General features: G+C 47.9%; 1 protein-coding gene across 4 annotated transcripts in view; it reads left to right on the top strand.

Moving 5' to 3' along the window:
- The window catches only part of plxdc2b (plexin domain containing 2b), a 169961-nt gene that overhangs the window by 62312 nt on the left and 90942 nt on the right, over positions 1-16707 (top strand). For all 4 annotated transcript variants that reach the window (XM_024393051.2, XM_024393052.2, XM_024393053.2 and 1 more), the window contains exon 2: positions 10089-10339. In XM_024393051.2, the coding sequence (XP_024248819.1) occupies positions 10089-10339 (251 nt within the window). The remainder of the gene's footprint in view (positions 1-10088; positions 10340-16707) is intronic.

Here is a 16707-nt window from a genome sequence, read left to right as displayed (position 1 = left end):
GAAATAAGAACAACTTGAATTTGCTGTACATAAACTTGCTGTATGGAATTACATTTACTCTCATGGGTGGCCAATAAGATCTATCTGAAAGCCACACACCCAGTAAGCCACGTCTCCTGAAAATAACCCAAGGATTACATAAAAAAAGACAGAGCTGCGAGGTCAACCCAGCATGAGAGTAGAAAGTACCCAACTGATGGTTATATTAACCCATGTTTGGGTAATCCCAACAACCCAACTTGTTATTCATGCAACCCAACTGGCTGTGTCAAAATAACCAAGCGTGTGTTCTGTCCAATATTTCCCCAGTGCTGGGTTTCCAAATAACCCAAACAGGGTTGTTTTTAACCCAGCATTTCTTAGAGTGTAAATGATGACTGTAGCGTGGTCACTAGGAATGCATCCCAAAAGGCACCCTAGTCCCTATATAGTCCACTACTATTTCCTATTCCTTATGGGCCCTGGTCAAACGTAGTTCACTAAATAGGGGATAAGGTATCATTTGGGACTTTGTGAGAATGCATCTCTTTTCAGTGTCTCAGCAGCACTGAACAGGTGCTGTTTGTCCCCGGAGGACTACTAATCTGTCCATGTCAGCTCTATGGGGTAAAAACAAGTCTGTTTTAGGGTAGAAAAGAGTCAAGGGACATGTTGGAACAGGTAGAGAACACAGCACGCGTTCTTCTGTATAATTACGATGTCTGAAGGGAGTGTGCATGGCTCCCATGTCTGGCCCAACTGTGTTATTGTTAATGTTCCTCTTTTGTCTCCACACTTTTGTGGAACAGACAAATCGTAGGTGTCTACAGCACAAAACAATTATCCTCTCAGAACTAAACTATGACTAAAATTACCTATAATCAACAGTTAAACGCTGCAATCACTTTCTGCACAAAAAGATGAGTTCTAACTGATTAAATGAATTGAGAGTTGATTGTGAAGAGTGTTATCAGAGAGAGTGCAGAGGACGTCTGTGAAGGAGCGGTGACAGTCCCTGTCCCTCATATTTGATGTGAGATCAGGCCTAGAGAGGGACAGCCATCTTCACTAAAACTCTAGTAACTCATCGGTCAGATCTTCCCTCTGCCTTGGCTTATCTGTCCACAGCCTCTGTTTAGATTGAACATGGCTGCTAAATATCCTCCTGGAAGGTTTTTCTATGATTGAGTCCCATATTGCACCCTATTCCCTATATAGGGCACTACATATTAAGGTAATAAGGTGCTATTTTGGACGCACGCTATGTTTTCCCTCAGTTTTCTTCTCTCGTTGTTTCCCTCTCTCTGTGTATGTGCATCCATGCCCCTGCCCTTGCACTTGGGTGACCCTGTACGTCCTCACGTGAGAGGTTCTGCTCTGACTTGTGTGAGAGCATCAGGTCTCCTCTGTCTGTCTGCCAGCCCATCTGGCCAATGTCAAACATACCCTATGGGAATATCTGGGACAAGGAGAGTTCAAGTTCTCTTTTGACAGAGCGAAGGCCATTTTCGCAGTTTGCCTCTGTCATTGATTGACAGAAAATATGAGTAGTGTACATTTTTCCTTCCCCCTCATCCCACCTCACTCTTTAAAAAAAAGAAAGCCTCTAAATAGTTACCCAGTGATTTTATCTTCTATATAATGATGTAGCTTTATCTAGTATTTGTTTGATTTCTACCCAGCAGAAGCGGAGTTTCTGTACTATATACCGCCCTGTTATTTCTGATGTGTTTTATGGATTTTTTCCCCCTGTAGTATAGTGTTGATCTTGTGAATCAATATTGTGGACGAGCGACAGTAGACCGACCATTGTGGAGAGTTAGACTTCAGAACCCAAACTCATAGAGGAATATTTCCAACCCTTCTGTCACTCTCTTCTCCCTCATCACTTATCCCCTCTCAGTTAGACAGAAAAGCTTGGTCTTCCTTATCTTTTTGGGGGCATTTTCCCCATCTTTCTCTCTCGCCCTCGTTCCCCTCTCTCTCACTCCCTCAGAGGGACAACCTCACTGTTTTTTGCCTTCTTCGAGAGATCAATTAAGATTAATAAACCAAGTAGGTTTTTTGAAAACTCAAGCATGTGAACCAGCTCCACTCACCCGCTCACCCGTTGTGCTCAGAAACGTTAAAGAGGAACAAAGGGGGGGGGGAGAGAAAGGTAGGGGAATGTCGTTTGCAGTGCCATTTACTTTTTACATCATCATCTTTTCTGACTTTTCTGGCTCAAGGCTGAAGTTATTTGCTGACCTTTCCAATGCTCCCAGCTGTGTCTGTGGATGATGACAGAGTACTCCTGCCAACACCACTCACTGAATGATCACTAATGAGGGGAACCCGCAGGGCACGATTGCAGAAATAATTGTCATTTTACTCCCATTGAATGGGATTCATACTAATTGAAGCCTCCTTATTTCACATTGTGTACATCCAATTACGTGGGATTTCTCTAAGTGTTCCCCTTCTGTTGTTTTATTCAGCCTCACGTCATAAAGGAGGCTACATGTCCAGGGTTTGTGTGCATACCCGAGGGCCCCAGTTGGTCCCAGTTTCACAAGGCTAACTTTCTGGTGAAATAAAGTCAAAATGATACGTCACTGAGGTACATCCACTACATCCCCAGAAGGTTATTTATGACCTCAGTGTCTTATATGATCTCTATGGCTTTTGATCATTATTTATACATGTCAACTCCAGAACAACCACTTGACCCCTCAGTCTATCGGCCTTGCCTCATTAAGGTGGCTATACAGTGGTATTCACCCGCTTGGCATTTTTCCTATTTTGCGGCCTTACAACCTGGAATTAAAATGCATTTCTGGGGGGGGGGGTTGTATAATTTGACTTACACAACCTGCCGACCATTTTGAAGATGCAATTTGTTTTTTGTGAAACAAAAGACAAAAAAATGGAAAACTTGAGCGTGCATAACTATTCAAACCCCAAAGCCAATACTTTGTAGAGCCACCTTTTGCAAAAATTACAGCTGCAAGTCTCTTGGGGTATGTCTCTTTAAGCTTTGCACATCTAGCCACTGGGATGTTTGCCCATTCTTCAAGGCAAAACTGCTCCAGCTCCTTCAAGTTGGATGGGCTCCGCTGGTGTACAGCAATCTTTAAGTCATACCACAGATTCTCAATTGGATTGAGGTCTGGGCTTTGACTAGGCCATTCCAAGACATTTATATGTTTGCCCTTAAACCACTCAACTGTTGCGTTAGCGGTATGCTTAGGGTCATGGTCCTGCTGGAACGTGAACCGCCGTCCCAGTATAAAATCTCTGAAAGACTAAAACAGATTTCCTTCAAGAATTTCCCCTGTATTTAGCGCCATCCATCATTTCTTCAATTCTGACCAGTTTCCCCGTCTCTGCCGATGAAAACATCCCCACAGCATGATGCTGCCACCACCATGCTTCACTGTGGGGATGATGTTCTTGGGGTCATGAGAGGTGTTGGGTTTGCTCCAGACATAGTATTTTCCTTGAAGGCCAAAAAGCTCAATTTTCGTCTCATCTGACCAGAGCACCTTCTTCCATATGTTTGGGGAGTCTCCCACATGCCTTTTGGCAAACACCAAACGTGGTTGGATATTTTTTTCTTTAAGCAATGGCTTTTTTTCTGGCCACTCTTCCATAAAGCCCAGCTCTGTGGAGTGTACGGTTTAAAGTGGTCTTATGGACAGAGTATCTGTTTCATTGGACCACTTAATTTTTTTATAACCACACCCTGATCTGTACTTCTCCACAACTTTGTTCCTGACCTGTTTGGAGAGCTCCTTGCTCTTCATGGTGCCACTTGCTTAGTGGTGTTGCAGACTCTGGGGCCTTTCAGAACCGGTGTATATATACTGAGAGCTTGTGACAGATCATGTGACACTTAGATTGCACACAGGTGGACTTTATTTAACTAATTATGTGACTTCTGAAGGTAATTGGTTGCACCAGATCTTATTTAGGGGCTTAATAGAAAAGGGGGTGAATACAAATGCATGCACCACTGCCGTTTTAATTTTTTTTATACTTTATTGAAACCAGCAATTTTTTTCATTTCCCTTCACCAGTTTTTACTATTTTGTGTATGTCCCTTCCATGAAATCCTAATAAAAATCTATTTAAATTACAGGTTGTAATGCAACAAAATAGGAAAAATGCCAATTGGGAAGAATACTTTTGCAAGGCACTGTATGTCCAGGGTTTCTGTGCATACCTGAGGGCCCCAGTTTATCTCCATGTGCTTGGCAAGGGCTCCTGCTACATTGATGGAGCTGCTTTCAAGGTGGAAAAGAGTACTCTGACACCCTCAAAAAGAGACAGTCAGAACCAAAAAGAGTCCCTCCAACATGTACGCACACACTTTTTGTTTTACTATCCTTGTGGGGACCAAACAATTGATTCCCATCCAAAATCCTATTTTCCCTAAACCCTAGTTCTAAACTTAGCCCTAACTCCTAACCCTAATTGTAACCCTACACTTAACCCCAAAGCCTATAATTTTCCTTGTGGGCACACACTTGCAGCACGCATGCACACACACGCACACACACACACACACACCCACACACACACACACACACACACACACACATACATTTTCTCGGTGTGGGGGAATATGCGTGCTTGGCTACACGGGCAGTGTTAGACACCTAAGAACAACAGCATTGATATCTGAATAGTAATTAGCAGCATGCTACATACTCCAAACAGACATAGCTGCCTAGACTTCATAATGAGAAGAGCTCACTGGGGGGTGGTGGTGAGAGGGGCCTCAAGGATTCTGTTTGGGAGTCTGTCTGCGTCAGTCAACTTTGTTATGTTTTAGCCTTGTGATCAGCATCCAAATGTGTTAAATTAAAGAACTTCTGGAAATATTCGTCCAAACTTTATTGATAGACTTTTAGAATGACCTTTGGTTTAAAAGGATAAAGATTAGCTGTTGCAGAGAAAGTGTGGTCTACTGATAGAGAGTATGGTTTCATACGTGTGGTCTAGTGATTCACATTATTTAGCAGACACGCTAATCCAGAGTGATTTACAGGAGCAATTTGGATTAAGTGCCTTGCTCAAGGGCACATGGACAGTTTGTCAGCTTGGTGATTCAAACCAGCAACCTTTTTGTTAATGCGCCCAACGCTCTTTAACCGCTAGCCTACCTGCCGCCACTGATGAAAGGCATTGTCTGTGATGTCAATATATACAGTTTATTTAAGTCAGTGGTACATTAAGAGTACAGCACATTGGACTCCGTGAAGTGTCATCAGCATTAACTTTAGAATTATTGCAGTTCTTCCTGCAAGTATGTGTGTGTGTGTTTTTGTGTGTGTGTGTGTGTGTGTGTGTGTGTGTGTGTGTGTGTGTGTGTGTGAGAGTTAGTTAGTTAGTTAGTCTCCCTGGTCTTATCCGTGCAGCAGCTGGTCTCTGAGCTGTTTACTTTGCGGATGCTCATTACAGAGTGAAACTGTCAGCCTCCACTTTGGGCACATTAGCATGTTAAGCCTCTCCACTCCACTCTCACCTCCCTAGTCATGCTCTCATGGTGAACACTTCTGGTCTATCTGGGGCCCAGAGAGAGAGAGAGCGGAGGACGGAGGGGAGGGAGGATGAGGCGAGAGAGAGTGGGGGGGGGGGCGTTTGTAGTTTGTTTTTACAACTAACCTCATTAGTATAGCTGGAATGACATTAACGGTCAGGCAGGCAGGCTTTCAACTAATGTCAGTTTGTGTATGAGTCTGGGGGAAAAATGTAAGTGGGAAAGTGATCAAAAGGATAAACCTGTGCCAGGCAGGCTCTAGGAAACACTGTCTGAAGTGATGATCTGCCTGGTGTCACGAGTGTGTTTTTGCATGCATTTGTGTGTGCGTTAGAGGTCTTTGCGGATCCACCTGTACCCGTATACCTGAGACCTGATCCGGATAATGTCACGGATCTGGGTTGGATCTGATATGTTTGTCACGGGTCTCGAGTACAGTATGTGTAATTTTAACTGACTTGTCCCTAAGGGCTAGTGCATTTCTGTGCGTGACTCCTGCAGTAGAGAAAGAGAGAGAAAAATGGTATAATAATAGGCTACAACAACCAAGAGCCAACAGGTAGGCAGGCTGCTACTTAATTTTCTGAATGGAGATGTTATTTGTAACTGTAAGATCAGAAAGTGCATGCACTGCAGCCTCAGTTAGTCTAGGTAGCTAACATTAGCTAGCTTAACTAGGTTCTTGTCCCGGTTTGATGCAGACAAGCAGTCCAAGACAGGTACTACGGAATCATATTTGACGATAAATGACCTAGCCATGGCAGCTATTAGACTATTAGGCTTGCTTGCTGTCTCTCCTCTCTCTCTCCCTCCCTCCTCCCTGCTCCCCATGTCACTCGCTCACAGTACGGTCCCTCCCTCCTCCCTGCTCCCCATGTCACTCGCTCACAGTATGGTCCCTCCCTCCTCCCTGCTCCCGATGTCACTCGCTCACAGTATGGTCCCTCCCTCCTCCCTGCTCCCCATGTCACTTGCTCACAGTATGGTCCCTCCCTCCTCCCTGCTCCCCATGTCACTCGCTCACAGTATGGTCCCCCCCTCCTCCCTGCTCCCCATGTCACTCGCTCACAGTATGGTCCCTCCCTCCTCCCTGCTCCCCATGTCACTCGCTCACAGTATGGTCCCTCCCTCCTCCCTGCTCCCCATGTCACTCGCTCACAGTATGGTCCCTCCCTCCTCCCTGCTCCCCATGTCACTCGCTCACAGTATGGTCCCTCCCTCCTCCCTCCTCCCCATGTCACTTGCTCACAGTATGGTCCCTCCCTCCTCCCTCCTCCCCATGTAACTCACTCACAGTATGGTCCCTCCCTCCTCCCTCCTCCCCATGTAACTCACTCACAGTATGGTCCCTCCCTCCTCCATCCTCCCCATGTCACTTCCTCACAGTATGGTCCCTCCCTCCTCCATCCTCCCCATGTAACTCACTCACAGTATGGTCCCTCCCTCCTCCCTCCTCCCCATGTAACTCACTCACAGTATGGTCCCTCCCTCCTCCATCCTCCCCATGTCACTTCCTCACAGTATGGTCCCTCCCTCCTCCATCCTCCCCATGTAACTCACTCACAGTATGGTCCCTCCCTCCTCCCTCCTCCCCATGTAACTCACTCACAGTATGGTCCCTCCCTCCTCCATCCTCCCCATGTAACTCACTCACAGTATGGTCCCTCCCTCCTCCCTCCTCCCCATGTCACTTCCTCACAGTATGGTCCCTCCCTCCTCCATCCTCCCCATGTAACTCACTCACAGTATGGTCCCTCCCTCCTCCCCATGTAACTCACTCACAGTATGGTCCCTCCCTCCTCCCTCCTCCCCATGTCACTTCCTCACAGTATGGTCCCTCCCTCCTCCATCCTCCCCATGTAACTCACTCACAGTATGGTCCCTCCCTCCTCCCTCCTCCCCATGTAACTCACTCACAGTATGGTCCCTCCCTCCTCCCTCCTCCCCATGTAACTCACTCACAGTATGGTCCCTCCCTCCTCCCTCCTCCCCATGTAACTCACTCACAGTATGGTCCCTCCCTCCTCCCTCCTCCCTCCGTCACTTCCTCACAGTATGGTCCCTCCCTCCTCCCTGCTCCCCATGTCACTTGCTCACAGTATGGTCCCTCCCTCCTCCATCCTCCCCATGTAACTTGCTCACAGTATGGTTCCTCCCTCCTCCATCCTCCCCATGTCACTTGCTCACAGTATGGTCCCTCCCTCCTCCCTCCTCCCCATGTAACTCACTCACAGTATGGTCCCTCCCTCCTCCATCCTCCCTCCGTCACTTCCTCACAGTATGGTCCCTCCCTCCTCCCTCCTCCCCATGTAACTCACTCACAGTATGGTCCCTCCCTCCTCCCTCCGTCACTTCCTCACAGTATGGTCCCTCCCTCCTCCATATGTCACTTGCTCACAGTATGGTCCCTCCCTCCTCCCTCCGTCACTTCCTCACAGTATGGTCCCTCCCTCCTCCATCCTCCCCATGTCACTTGCTCACAGTATGGTCCCTCCCTCCTCCCTCCTCCCCATGTCACTTGCTCACAGTATGGTCCCTCCCTCCTCCCTCCGTCACTTCCTCACAGTATGGTCCCTCCCTCCTCCACCCTCCCCATGTCACTTCCTCACAGTATGGTCCCTCCCTCCTCCCTCCTCCCCATGTCACTTGCTCACAGTATGGTCCCTCCCTCCTCCCTCCGTCACTTCCTCACAGTATGGTCCCTCCCTCCTCCACCCTCCCCATGTCACTTCCTCACAGTATGGTCCCTCCCTCCTCCATCCTCCCCATGTCACTTGCTCACAGTATGGTCCCTCCCTCCTCCCTCCGTCACTTCCTCACAGTATGGTCCCTCCCTCCTCCCTCCTCCCCATGTCACTTGCTCACAGTATGGTCCCTCCCTCCTCCCTCCGTCACTTCCTCACAGTATGGTCCCTCCCTCCTCCATCCTCCCCATGTCACTTCCTCACAGTATGGTCCCTCCCTCCTCCATCCTCCCCATGTCACTTCCTCACAGTATGGTCCCTCCCTCCTCCCTCCTCCCCATGTAACTTGCTCACAGTATGGTCCCTCCCTCCTCCATCCTCCCCATGTAACTTGCTCACAGTATGGTTCCTCCCTCCTCCATCCTCCCCATGTAACTTGCTCACAGTATGGTTCCTCCCTCCTCCCTCCTCCCCATGTAACTTGCTCACAGTATGGTCCCTCCCTCCTCCATCCTCCCCATGTAACTTGCTCACAGTATGGTTCCTCCCTCCTCCCTCCTCCCCATGTAACTTGCTCACAGTATGGTCCCTCCCTCCTCCATCCTCCCCATGTCACTTGCTCACAGTATGGTTCCTCCCTCCTCCCTCCTCCCTCCGTCACAGTATGGTCCCTCCCTCCTCCCTCCTCCCTCCGTCACTTCCTCACAGTATGGTCCCTCCCTCCTCCCTCCTCCCCATGTCACTTGCTCACAGTATGGTCCCTCCCTCCTCCCCATGTAACTCACTCACAGTATGGTCCCTCCCTCCTCCCTCCTCCCCATGTAACTCACTCACAGTATGGTCCCTCCCTCCTCCCTCCTCCCCATGTCACTTGCTCACAGTATGGTTCCTCCCCTGCCTGCTTGAGCAGAACCGCTCTCCCTCTTCTCACACTGTATCAGCTCCGGTTAATAAAGTAGCTAAAAAACATATTTTTCCACTGCTTTCCTCCCTCAGGTTGGATCGGACCGGGTCTGGATCCGAACAGGTTTATACAGAACGGGTCTAGTTGTCCTCGGGTCCGTTCGGAACGGGTCTCTATATTATTTGTATTTATTTATTTATGCATATTGGCTCTAGGTGGGAAAGCCCCAGGTCCATTTTAGGACGGGTCCAACTATTTGGGTCCGTGAGGCGTGTTTGTATGTGTGTGTGTGTCTGTGTCTGTGTGTCTGTGTCCTGTCCTCACTGTGACCTGATCAGAGTTTATCCTGGTCAGCTCACATGGCCAGAAAAAACTCTTGGCCCTAGGTAGGCTAGGTATGACTATGGGCCGCTGGTATGTCTTAAATTTGCTGGGTCACTGCCTCAATGCTATTCTGCATGTGTTTCATCCAAAGTAGTATAATTTCTCCCTAAAGCAATGAAGAATAGTCCACTGAGACAGTGATTTATGAGAGTGGCAGAAGATTAATGACCAGACCAGAGTTTTGGCTCCATCACTGGACCACTGCCTTTTTGACCATAAAAATATTATTGTTCTATGTAATTATGCTGCTAGGATCCACTGATGTACAATATAGCCCGTTTCTCATGTCAGTTTAACTACTTAAAATGGTCAGTAGTTAAGAATGTCTTGGCTTACAAATTATATTGAGGAGAGAACAGAATTATTGAGCTAATAAAGGAGTTATATTGTGATCACCTTTTTCATTTTTGAGGAAAGGAAAATATTGGTATGATAAAAAATGACTCATGACTTTTAAATGGATCTATTTCTAAATCATAAAATGTTTACATTATTGCTTTATTTCTCTTAGAATAAAGTGTACCTATGTCACTGCAACTAAAAACAGCCTATTCCTCCTATACTGTACCGCTTTTACTCATCTCCCCTCTTCCTCTTTATCTGTGCTCCCCAGGGGTCTCCTACTCCTACCTGCAGGGGCAGCCGCTGGCTGAGGAGGACGTGGCAGTGGATGTGAAGTTGTACAGTCACCGGTGGAGGAGGTGGCTGTCCCCAGAACAACCACGTAACATGGACAATAACAGGGCCAGCCAGGACCAGGATCAGCAGGACCAAGACCAGAGTCAAGACCAGCCTGAGGGGAACTTCCCAGGCCTGCTCTCAGCAGAGGACAGCCAGGACACTGACAACAGCTCCCAGATAGAGGTACAGTTACACCAACAGTGTTTCCCCTACCATTACTCAGCAGGATACAAAGGAGGGATCCACTTCTTACCTCTGTTGCCCACTGTAAAAAAAAAGGGGAAAAAGTGGTTTAATATTTGCAGTGGTGAAAAAAGTACTCAATTGTCATACTTGAGTAAAAGTACAGATACCTTAATAGAAAATAACTCAAGTAAAAGTGAAAGACACCCAGTGAAATATTACTTGAGTAAAAGTTTCAAAGTACTTGGTTTAAAACATACTTGGGTATCAAAAGTAAATGGAATTGCTAAAATTAGGTATCAAATGTAAAAGGATAAACCATTTCAAATTCCTTATATTAAGCAAACCAAGCGGAACATTTTTTTTTATACACTCAGACAATTTACAAATGAAGCATTTGTGTTTAGTGAGCCCGTCAGATCAGAGGCAGTAGGGATGACCAGGGATGTTCTCTGTTTAGTGAGCCCGTCAGATCAGAGGCAGTAGGGATGACCAGGGATGTTCTCTGTTTAGTGAGCCCGTCAGATCAGAGGCAGTAGGGATGACCAGGGATGTTCTCTGTTTAGTGAGCCCGTCAGATCAGAGGCAGTAGGGATGACCAGGGATGTTCTCTGTTTAGTGAGTCCTCCAGATCAGAGGCAGTAGGGATGACCAGGGATGTTCTCTGTTTAGTGAGCCCGTCAGATCAGAGGCAGTAGGGATGACCAGGGATGTTCTCTGTTTAGTGAGTCCACCAGATCAGAGGCAGTAGGGATGACCAGGGATGTTCACTGTTTAGTGAGCCCGTCAGATCAGAGGCAGTAGGGATGACCAGGGATGTTCTCTGTTTAGTGAGCCCGTCAGATCAGAGGCAGTAGGGATGACCAGGGATGTTCTCTGTTTAGTGAGCCCGTCAGATCAGAGGCAGTAGGGATGACCAGGGATGTTCTCTGTTTAGTGAGTCCACCAGATCAGAGGCAGTAGGGATGACCAGGGATGTTCTCTGTTTAGTGAGTCCACCAGATCAGAGGCAGTAGGGATGACCAGGGATGTTCTCTGTTTAGTGAGCCCGTCAGATCAGAGGCAGTAGGGATGACCAGGGATGTTCTCTGTTTAGTGAGTCCTCCAGATCAGAGGCAGTAGGGATGACCAGGGATGTTCTCTGTTTAGTGAGCCCGTCAGATCAGAGGCAGTAGGGATGACCAGGGATGTTCTCTGTTTAGTGAGTCCACCAGATCAGAGGCAGTAGGGATGACCAGGGATGTTCTCTGTTTAGTGAGTCCACCAGATCAGAGGCAGTAGGGATGACCAGGGATGTTCTCTGTTTAGTGAGCCCGTCAGATCAGAGGCAGTAGGGATGACCAGGGATGTTCTCTGTTTAGTGAGTCCACCAGATCAGAGGCAGTAGGGATGACCAGGGATGTTCTCTGTTTAGTGAGCCCGTCAGATCAGAGGCAGTAGGGATGACCAGGGATGTTCTCTGTTTAGTGAGTCCACGAGATCAGAGGCAGTAGGGATGACCAGGGATGTTCTCTGTTTAGTGAGCCCGTCAGATCAGAGGCAGTAGGGATGACCAGGGATGTTCTCTGTTTAGTGAGTCCACCAGATCAGAGGCAGTAGGGATGACCAGGGATGTTCTCTGTTTAGTGAGTCCACCAGATCAGAGGCAGTAGGGATGACCAGGGATGTTCTCTGTTTAGTGAGCCTGTCAGATCAGAGGCAGTAGGGATGACCAGGGATGTTCTCTGTTTAGTGAGCCCGTCAGATCAGAGGCAGTAGGGATGACCAGGGATGTTCTCTGTTTAGTGAGCCCGTCAGATCAGAGGCAGTAGGGATGACCAGGGATGTTCTCTGTTTAGTGAGCCTGTCAGATCAGAGGCAGTAGGGATGACCAGGGATGTTCTCTGTTTAGTGAGCCCGTCAGATCAGAGGCAGTAGGGATGACCAGGGATGTTCTCTGTTTAGTGAGCCCGTCAGATCAGAGGCAGTAGGGATGACCAGGGATGTTCTCTGTTTAGTGAGCCCGTCAGATCAGAGGCAGTAGGGATGACCGGGGATGTTCTCTGTTTAGTGAGCCCGTCAGATCAGAGGCAGTAGGGATGACCAGGGATGTTCTCTGTTTAGTGAGCCTGTCAGATCAGAGGCAGTAGGGATGACCAGGGATGTTCTCTGTTTAGTGAGCCCGTCAGATCAGAGGCAGTAGAGATGACCAGGGATGTTCTCTGTTTAGTGAGCCTGTCAGATCAGAGGCAGTAGGGATGACCAGGGATGTTCTCTGTTTAGTGAGCCCGTCAGATCAGAGGCAGTAGGGATGACCGGGGATGTTCTCTGTTTAGTGAGCCCGTCAGATCAGAGGCAGTAGAGATGACCAGGGATGTTCTCTGTTTAGTGAGCCTGTCAGATCAGAGGCAGTAGGGATGACCAGGGATGTTCTCTGTTTAGTGAGCCCGTCAGATCAGAGGCAGTAGAGATGACCAGGGATGTTCTCTGTTTAGTGAGCCCGTCAGATCAGAGGCAGTAGGGATGACCAGGGATGTTCTCTGTTTAGTGAGCCCGTCAGATCAGAGGCAGTAGGGATGACCAGGGATGTTCTCTGTTTAGTGAGCCCGTCAGATCAGAGGCAGTAGGGATGACCAGGGATGTTCTCTGTTTAGTGAGTCCTCCAGATCAGAGGCAGTAGGGATGACCAGGGATGTTCTCTGTTTAGTGAGCCCGTCAGATCAGAGGCAGTAGGGATGACCAGGGATGTTCTCTGTTTAGTGAGCCCGTCAGATCAGAGGCAGTAGGGATGACCAGGGATGTTCTCTGTTTAGTGAGCCCGTCAGATCAGAGGCAGTAGGGATGACCAGGGATGTTCTCTGTTTAGTGAGCCCGTCAGATCAGAGGCAGTAGGGATGACCAGGGATGTTCTCTGTTTAGTGAGCCCGTCAGATCAGAGGCAGTAGGGATGACCAGGGATGTTCTCTGTTTAGTGAGTCCTCCAGATCAGAGGCAGTAGGGATGACCAGGGATGTTCTCTGTTTAGTGAGCCCGTCAGATCAGAGGCAGTAGTGATGACCAGGGATGTTCTCTGTTTAGTGAGCCCGTCAGATCAGAGGCAGTAGGGATGACCAGGGATGTTCTCTGTTTAGTGAGCCCGTCAGATCAGAGGCAGTAGGGATGACCAGGGATGTTCTCTGTTTAGTGAGCCCGTCAGATCAGAGGCAGTAGGGATGACCAGGGATGTTCTCTGTTTAGTGAGCCTGTCAGATCAGAGGCAGTAGGGATGACCAGGGATGTTCTCTGTTTAGTGAGCCCGTCAGATCAGAGGCAGTAGATGACCAGGGATGTTCTCTGTTTAGTGAGCCCGTCAGATCAGAGGCAGTAGAGATGACCAGGGATGTTCTCTGTTTAGTGAGCCCGTCAGATCAGAGGCAGTAGGGATGACCAGGGATGTTCTCTGTTTAGTGAGCCCGTCAGATCAGAGGCAGTAGGGATGACCAGGGATGTTCTCTGTTTAGTGAGCCTGTCAGATCAGAGGCAGTAGGGATGACCAGGGATGTTCTCTGTTTAGTGAGCCTGTCAGATCAGAGGCAGTAGGGATGACCAGGGATGTTCTCTGTTTAGTGAGCCCGTCAGATCAGAGGCAGTAGATGACCAGGGATGTTCTCTGTTTAGTGAGCCTGTCAGATCAGAGGCAGTAGGGATGACCAGGGATGTTCTCTGTTTAGTGAGTCCTCCAGATCAGAGGCAGTAGGGATGACCAGGGATGTTCTCTGTTTAGTGAGCCTGTCAGATCAGAGGCAGTAGGGATGACCAGGGATGTTCTCTGTTTAGTGAGCCTGTCAGATCAGAGGCAGTAGGGATGACCAGGGATGTTCTCTGTTTAGTGAGTCCTCCAGATCAGAGGCAGTAGGGATGACCAGGGATGTTCTCTGTTTAGTGAGCCCTCCAGATCAGAGGCAGTAGGGATGACCAGGGATGTTCTCTGTTTAGTGAGCCCGTCAGATCAGAGGCAGTAGTGATGACCAGGGATGTTCTCTGTTTAGTGAGCCTGTCAGATCAGAGGCAGTAGGGATGACCAGGGATGTTCTCTGTTTAGTGAGCCCGTCAGATCAGAGGCAGTAGGGATGACCAGGGATGTTCTCTGTTTAGTGAGCCCGTCAGATCAGAGGCAGTAGTGATGACCAGGGATGTTCTCTGTTTAGTGAGCCTGTCAGATCAGAGGCAGTAGAGATGACCAGGGATGTTCTCTGTTTAGTGAGTCCACCAGATCAGAGGCAGTAGGGATGACCAGGGATGTTCTCTGTTTAGTGAGCCCGTCAGATCAGAGGCAGTAGTGATGACCAGGGATGTTCTCTGTTTAGTGAGCCTGTCAGATCAGAGGCAGTAGGGATGACCAGGGATGTTCTCTGTTTAGTGAGTCCACCAGATCAGAGGCAGTAGGGATGACCAGGGATGTTCTCTGTTTAGTGAGCCCGTCAGATCAGAGGCAGTAGGGATGACCAGGGATGTTCTCTGTTTAGTGAGTCCACCAGATCAGAGGCAGTAGGGATGACCAGGGATGTTCTCTGTTTAGTGAGCCCGTCAGATCAGAGGCAGTAGTGATGACCAGGATGTTCTCTGTTTAGTGAGCCCGTCAGATCAGAGGCAGTAGTGATGACCAGGGATGTTCTCTGTTTAGTGAGCCCGTCAGATCAGAGGCAGTAGTGATGACCAGGGATGTTCTCTGTTTAGTGAGTCCTCCAGATCAGAGGCAGTAGGGATGACCAGGGATGTTCTCTGTTTAGTGAGCCCGTCAGATCAGAGGCAGTAGGGATGACCAGGGATGTTCTCTGTTTAGTGAGCCTGTCAGATCAGAGGCAGTAGGGATGACCAGGGATGTTCTCTGTTTAGTGAGTCCACCAGATCAGAGGCAGTAGGGATGACCAGGGATGTTCTCTGTTTAGTGAGTCCACCAGATCAGAGGCAGTAGGGATGACCAGGGATGTTCTCTGTTTAGTGAGTCCACCAGATCAGAGGCAGTAGGGTAGACCAGGGATGTTCTCTGTTTAGTGAGCCTGTCAGATCAGAGGCAGTAGTGATGACCAGGGATGTTCTCTGTTTAGTGAGCCTGTCAGATCAGAGGCAGTAGTGATGACCAGGGATGTTCTCTGTTTAGTGAGCCCGTCAGATCAGAGGCAGTAGGGATGTTCTCTTAAAGTGTGTGAATTGGACCATTTTCTAGTCCTGCTAAGCATTCAAAATGTAACGAATACTTTTGGGTGTCAGGGAAAATTTATAAAAAGTTAAAGTACATTATTTACTTTAGGAGGGTAGTGAAGAGTACAGATACCCCCCAAAAACTACTTAAGTAGTACTTTAAAGTATTTTAAATTAAGTACTTTGCACCACTGGATATTTGTAGCACCAAACCTGTTTACCATGAACTAGTGCGTGTTGGTAATTTTTTTCTGGGTAAGACCTATTATTGGATTCCTGGATTGTTGTTGAGCTCCTCATACTTTCCTTTGTTTGCTGAAGAGCGGAGGCTTACCAGAACTCTGTTACTTCAGGGGGCTTGGTGTTCCGCCAAGGAGAAACTATTTAGGGGAAACACTTGGACCCACAGAGTGAACACCCCAGATAACCCTCTGAGACAGGGAGGGAGAATGTCTGGATTTACCTGTGAGGTCTCTATTAGAATATGAACAGAGCCTAAACTGCATTAGTTCCTCGATCCTCTTTAATCTACAACTACAGTAGTCCAACAAATATTCCTGGGCAACTCTCTGAGGAGAAAAAGCAGACAACCCGAGAACAGAGTGATTAGATGATAATGAAAAACAGGACGAGGGGACCTTTTGGCGGATGAATACTTAATATCAAATTAAAGCTCAGCACACCCCTAGGTAGTCATTCATCATAACCTGCTGTGTGTGGACTGAGGGTGAGTCACCTTAAAGTACCCCAGAAAGAGACCAGAACAACAGGTTATTAAAACCTCTCTAGGATATGTGGGACGGTAGCGTCCCACTTGGCCAAAAGCCAGAGAAAATGCAGAGCTCCAAATTCAAATAAATTCCTATAAAAATCTAACTTTCATGAAATCACACATGTAAGATACCAATTTAAAGCTACACGTGTTGTGAATCCAGCCAACATGTCAGATTTCAAAAGGCTTTTCAGGGGAAGCAAACGATGCTATTATCTGAGGATAGCACCTCCATAAACAAAAGAGAGAAAACATTTCAACCCTGCAGGCGCGACACAAAACGCAGAAACAAAAATATAAATCATGCCTTTCCTTTGACGAGCTTCTTCTGTTGGCACTCCAATATGTCCCATAAACATCACAAATGGTCCTTTTGTTCAATTAATTCCGTCCATATATATTCAAAATGTCCATTTATTTGGAGCGTTTGATCCAG

The sequence above is a fragment of the Oncorhynchus tshawytscha genome, linkage group LG29 (assembly GCF_018296145.1).
Source record: "Oncorhynchus tshawytscha isolate Ot180627B linkage group LG29, Otsh_v2.0, whole genome shotgun sequence".
NCBI lineage: Eukaryota > Metazoa > Chordata > Actinopteri > Salmoniformes > Salmonidae > Oncorhynchus > Oncorhynchus tshawytscha.
The sequence above is the reverse complement of the archived record's forward strand: the minus strand, read 5'-3'. Positions and strand labels throughout refer to the sequence as shown.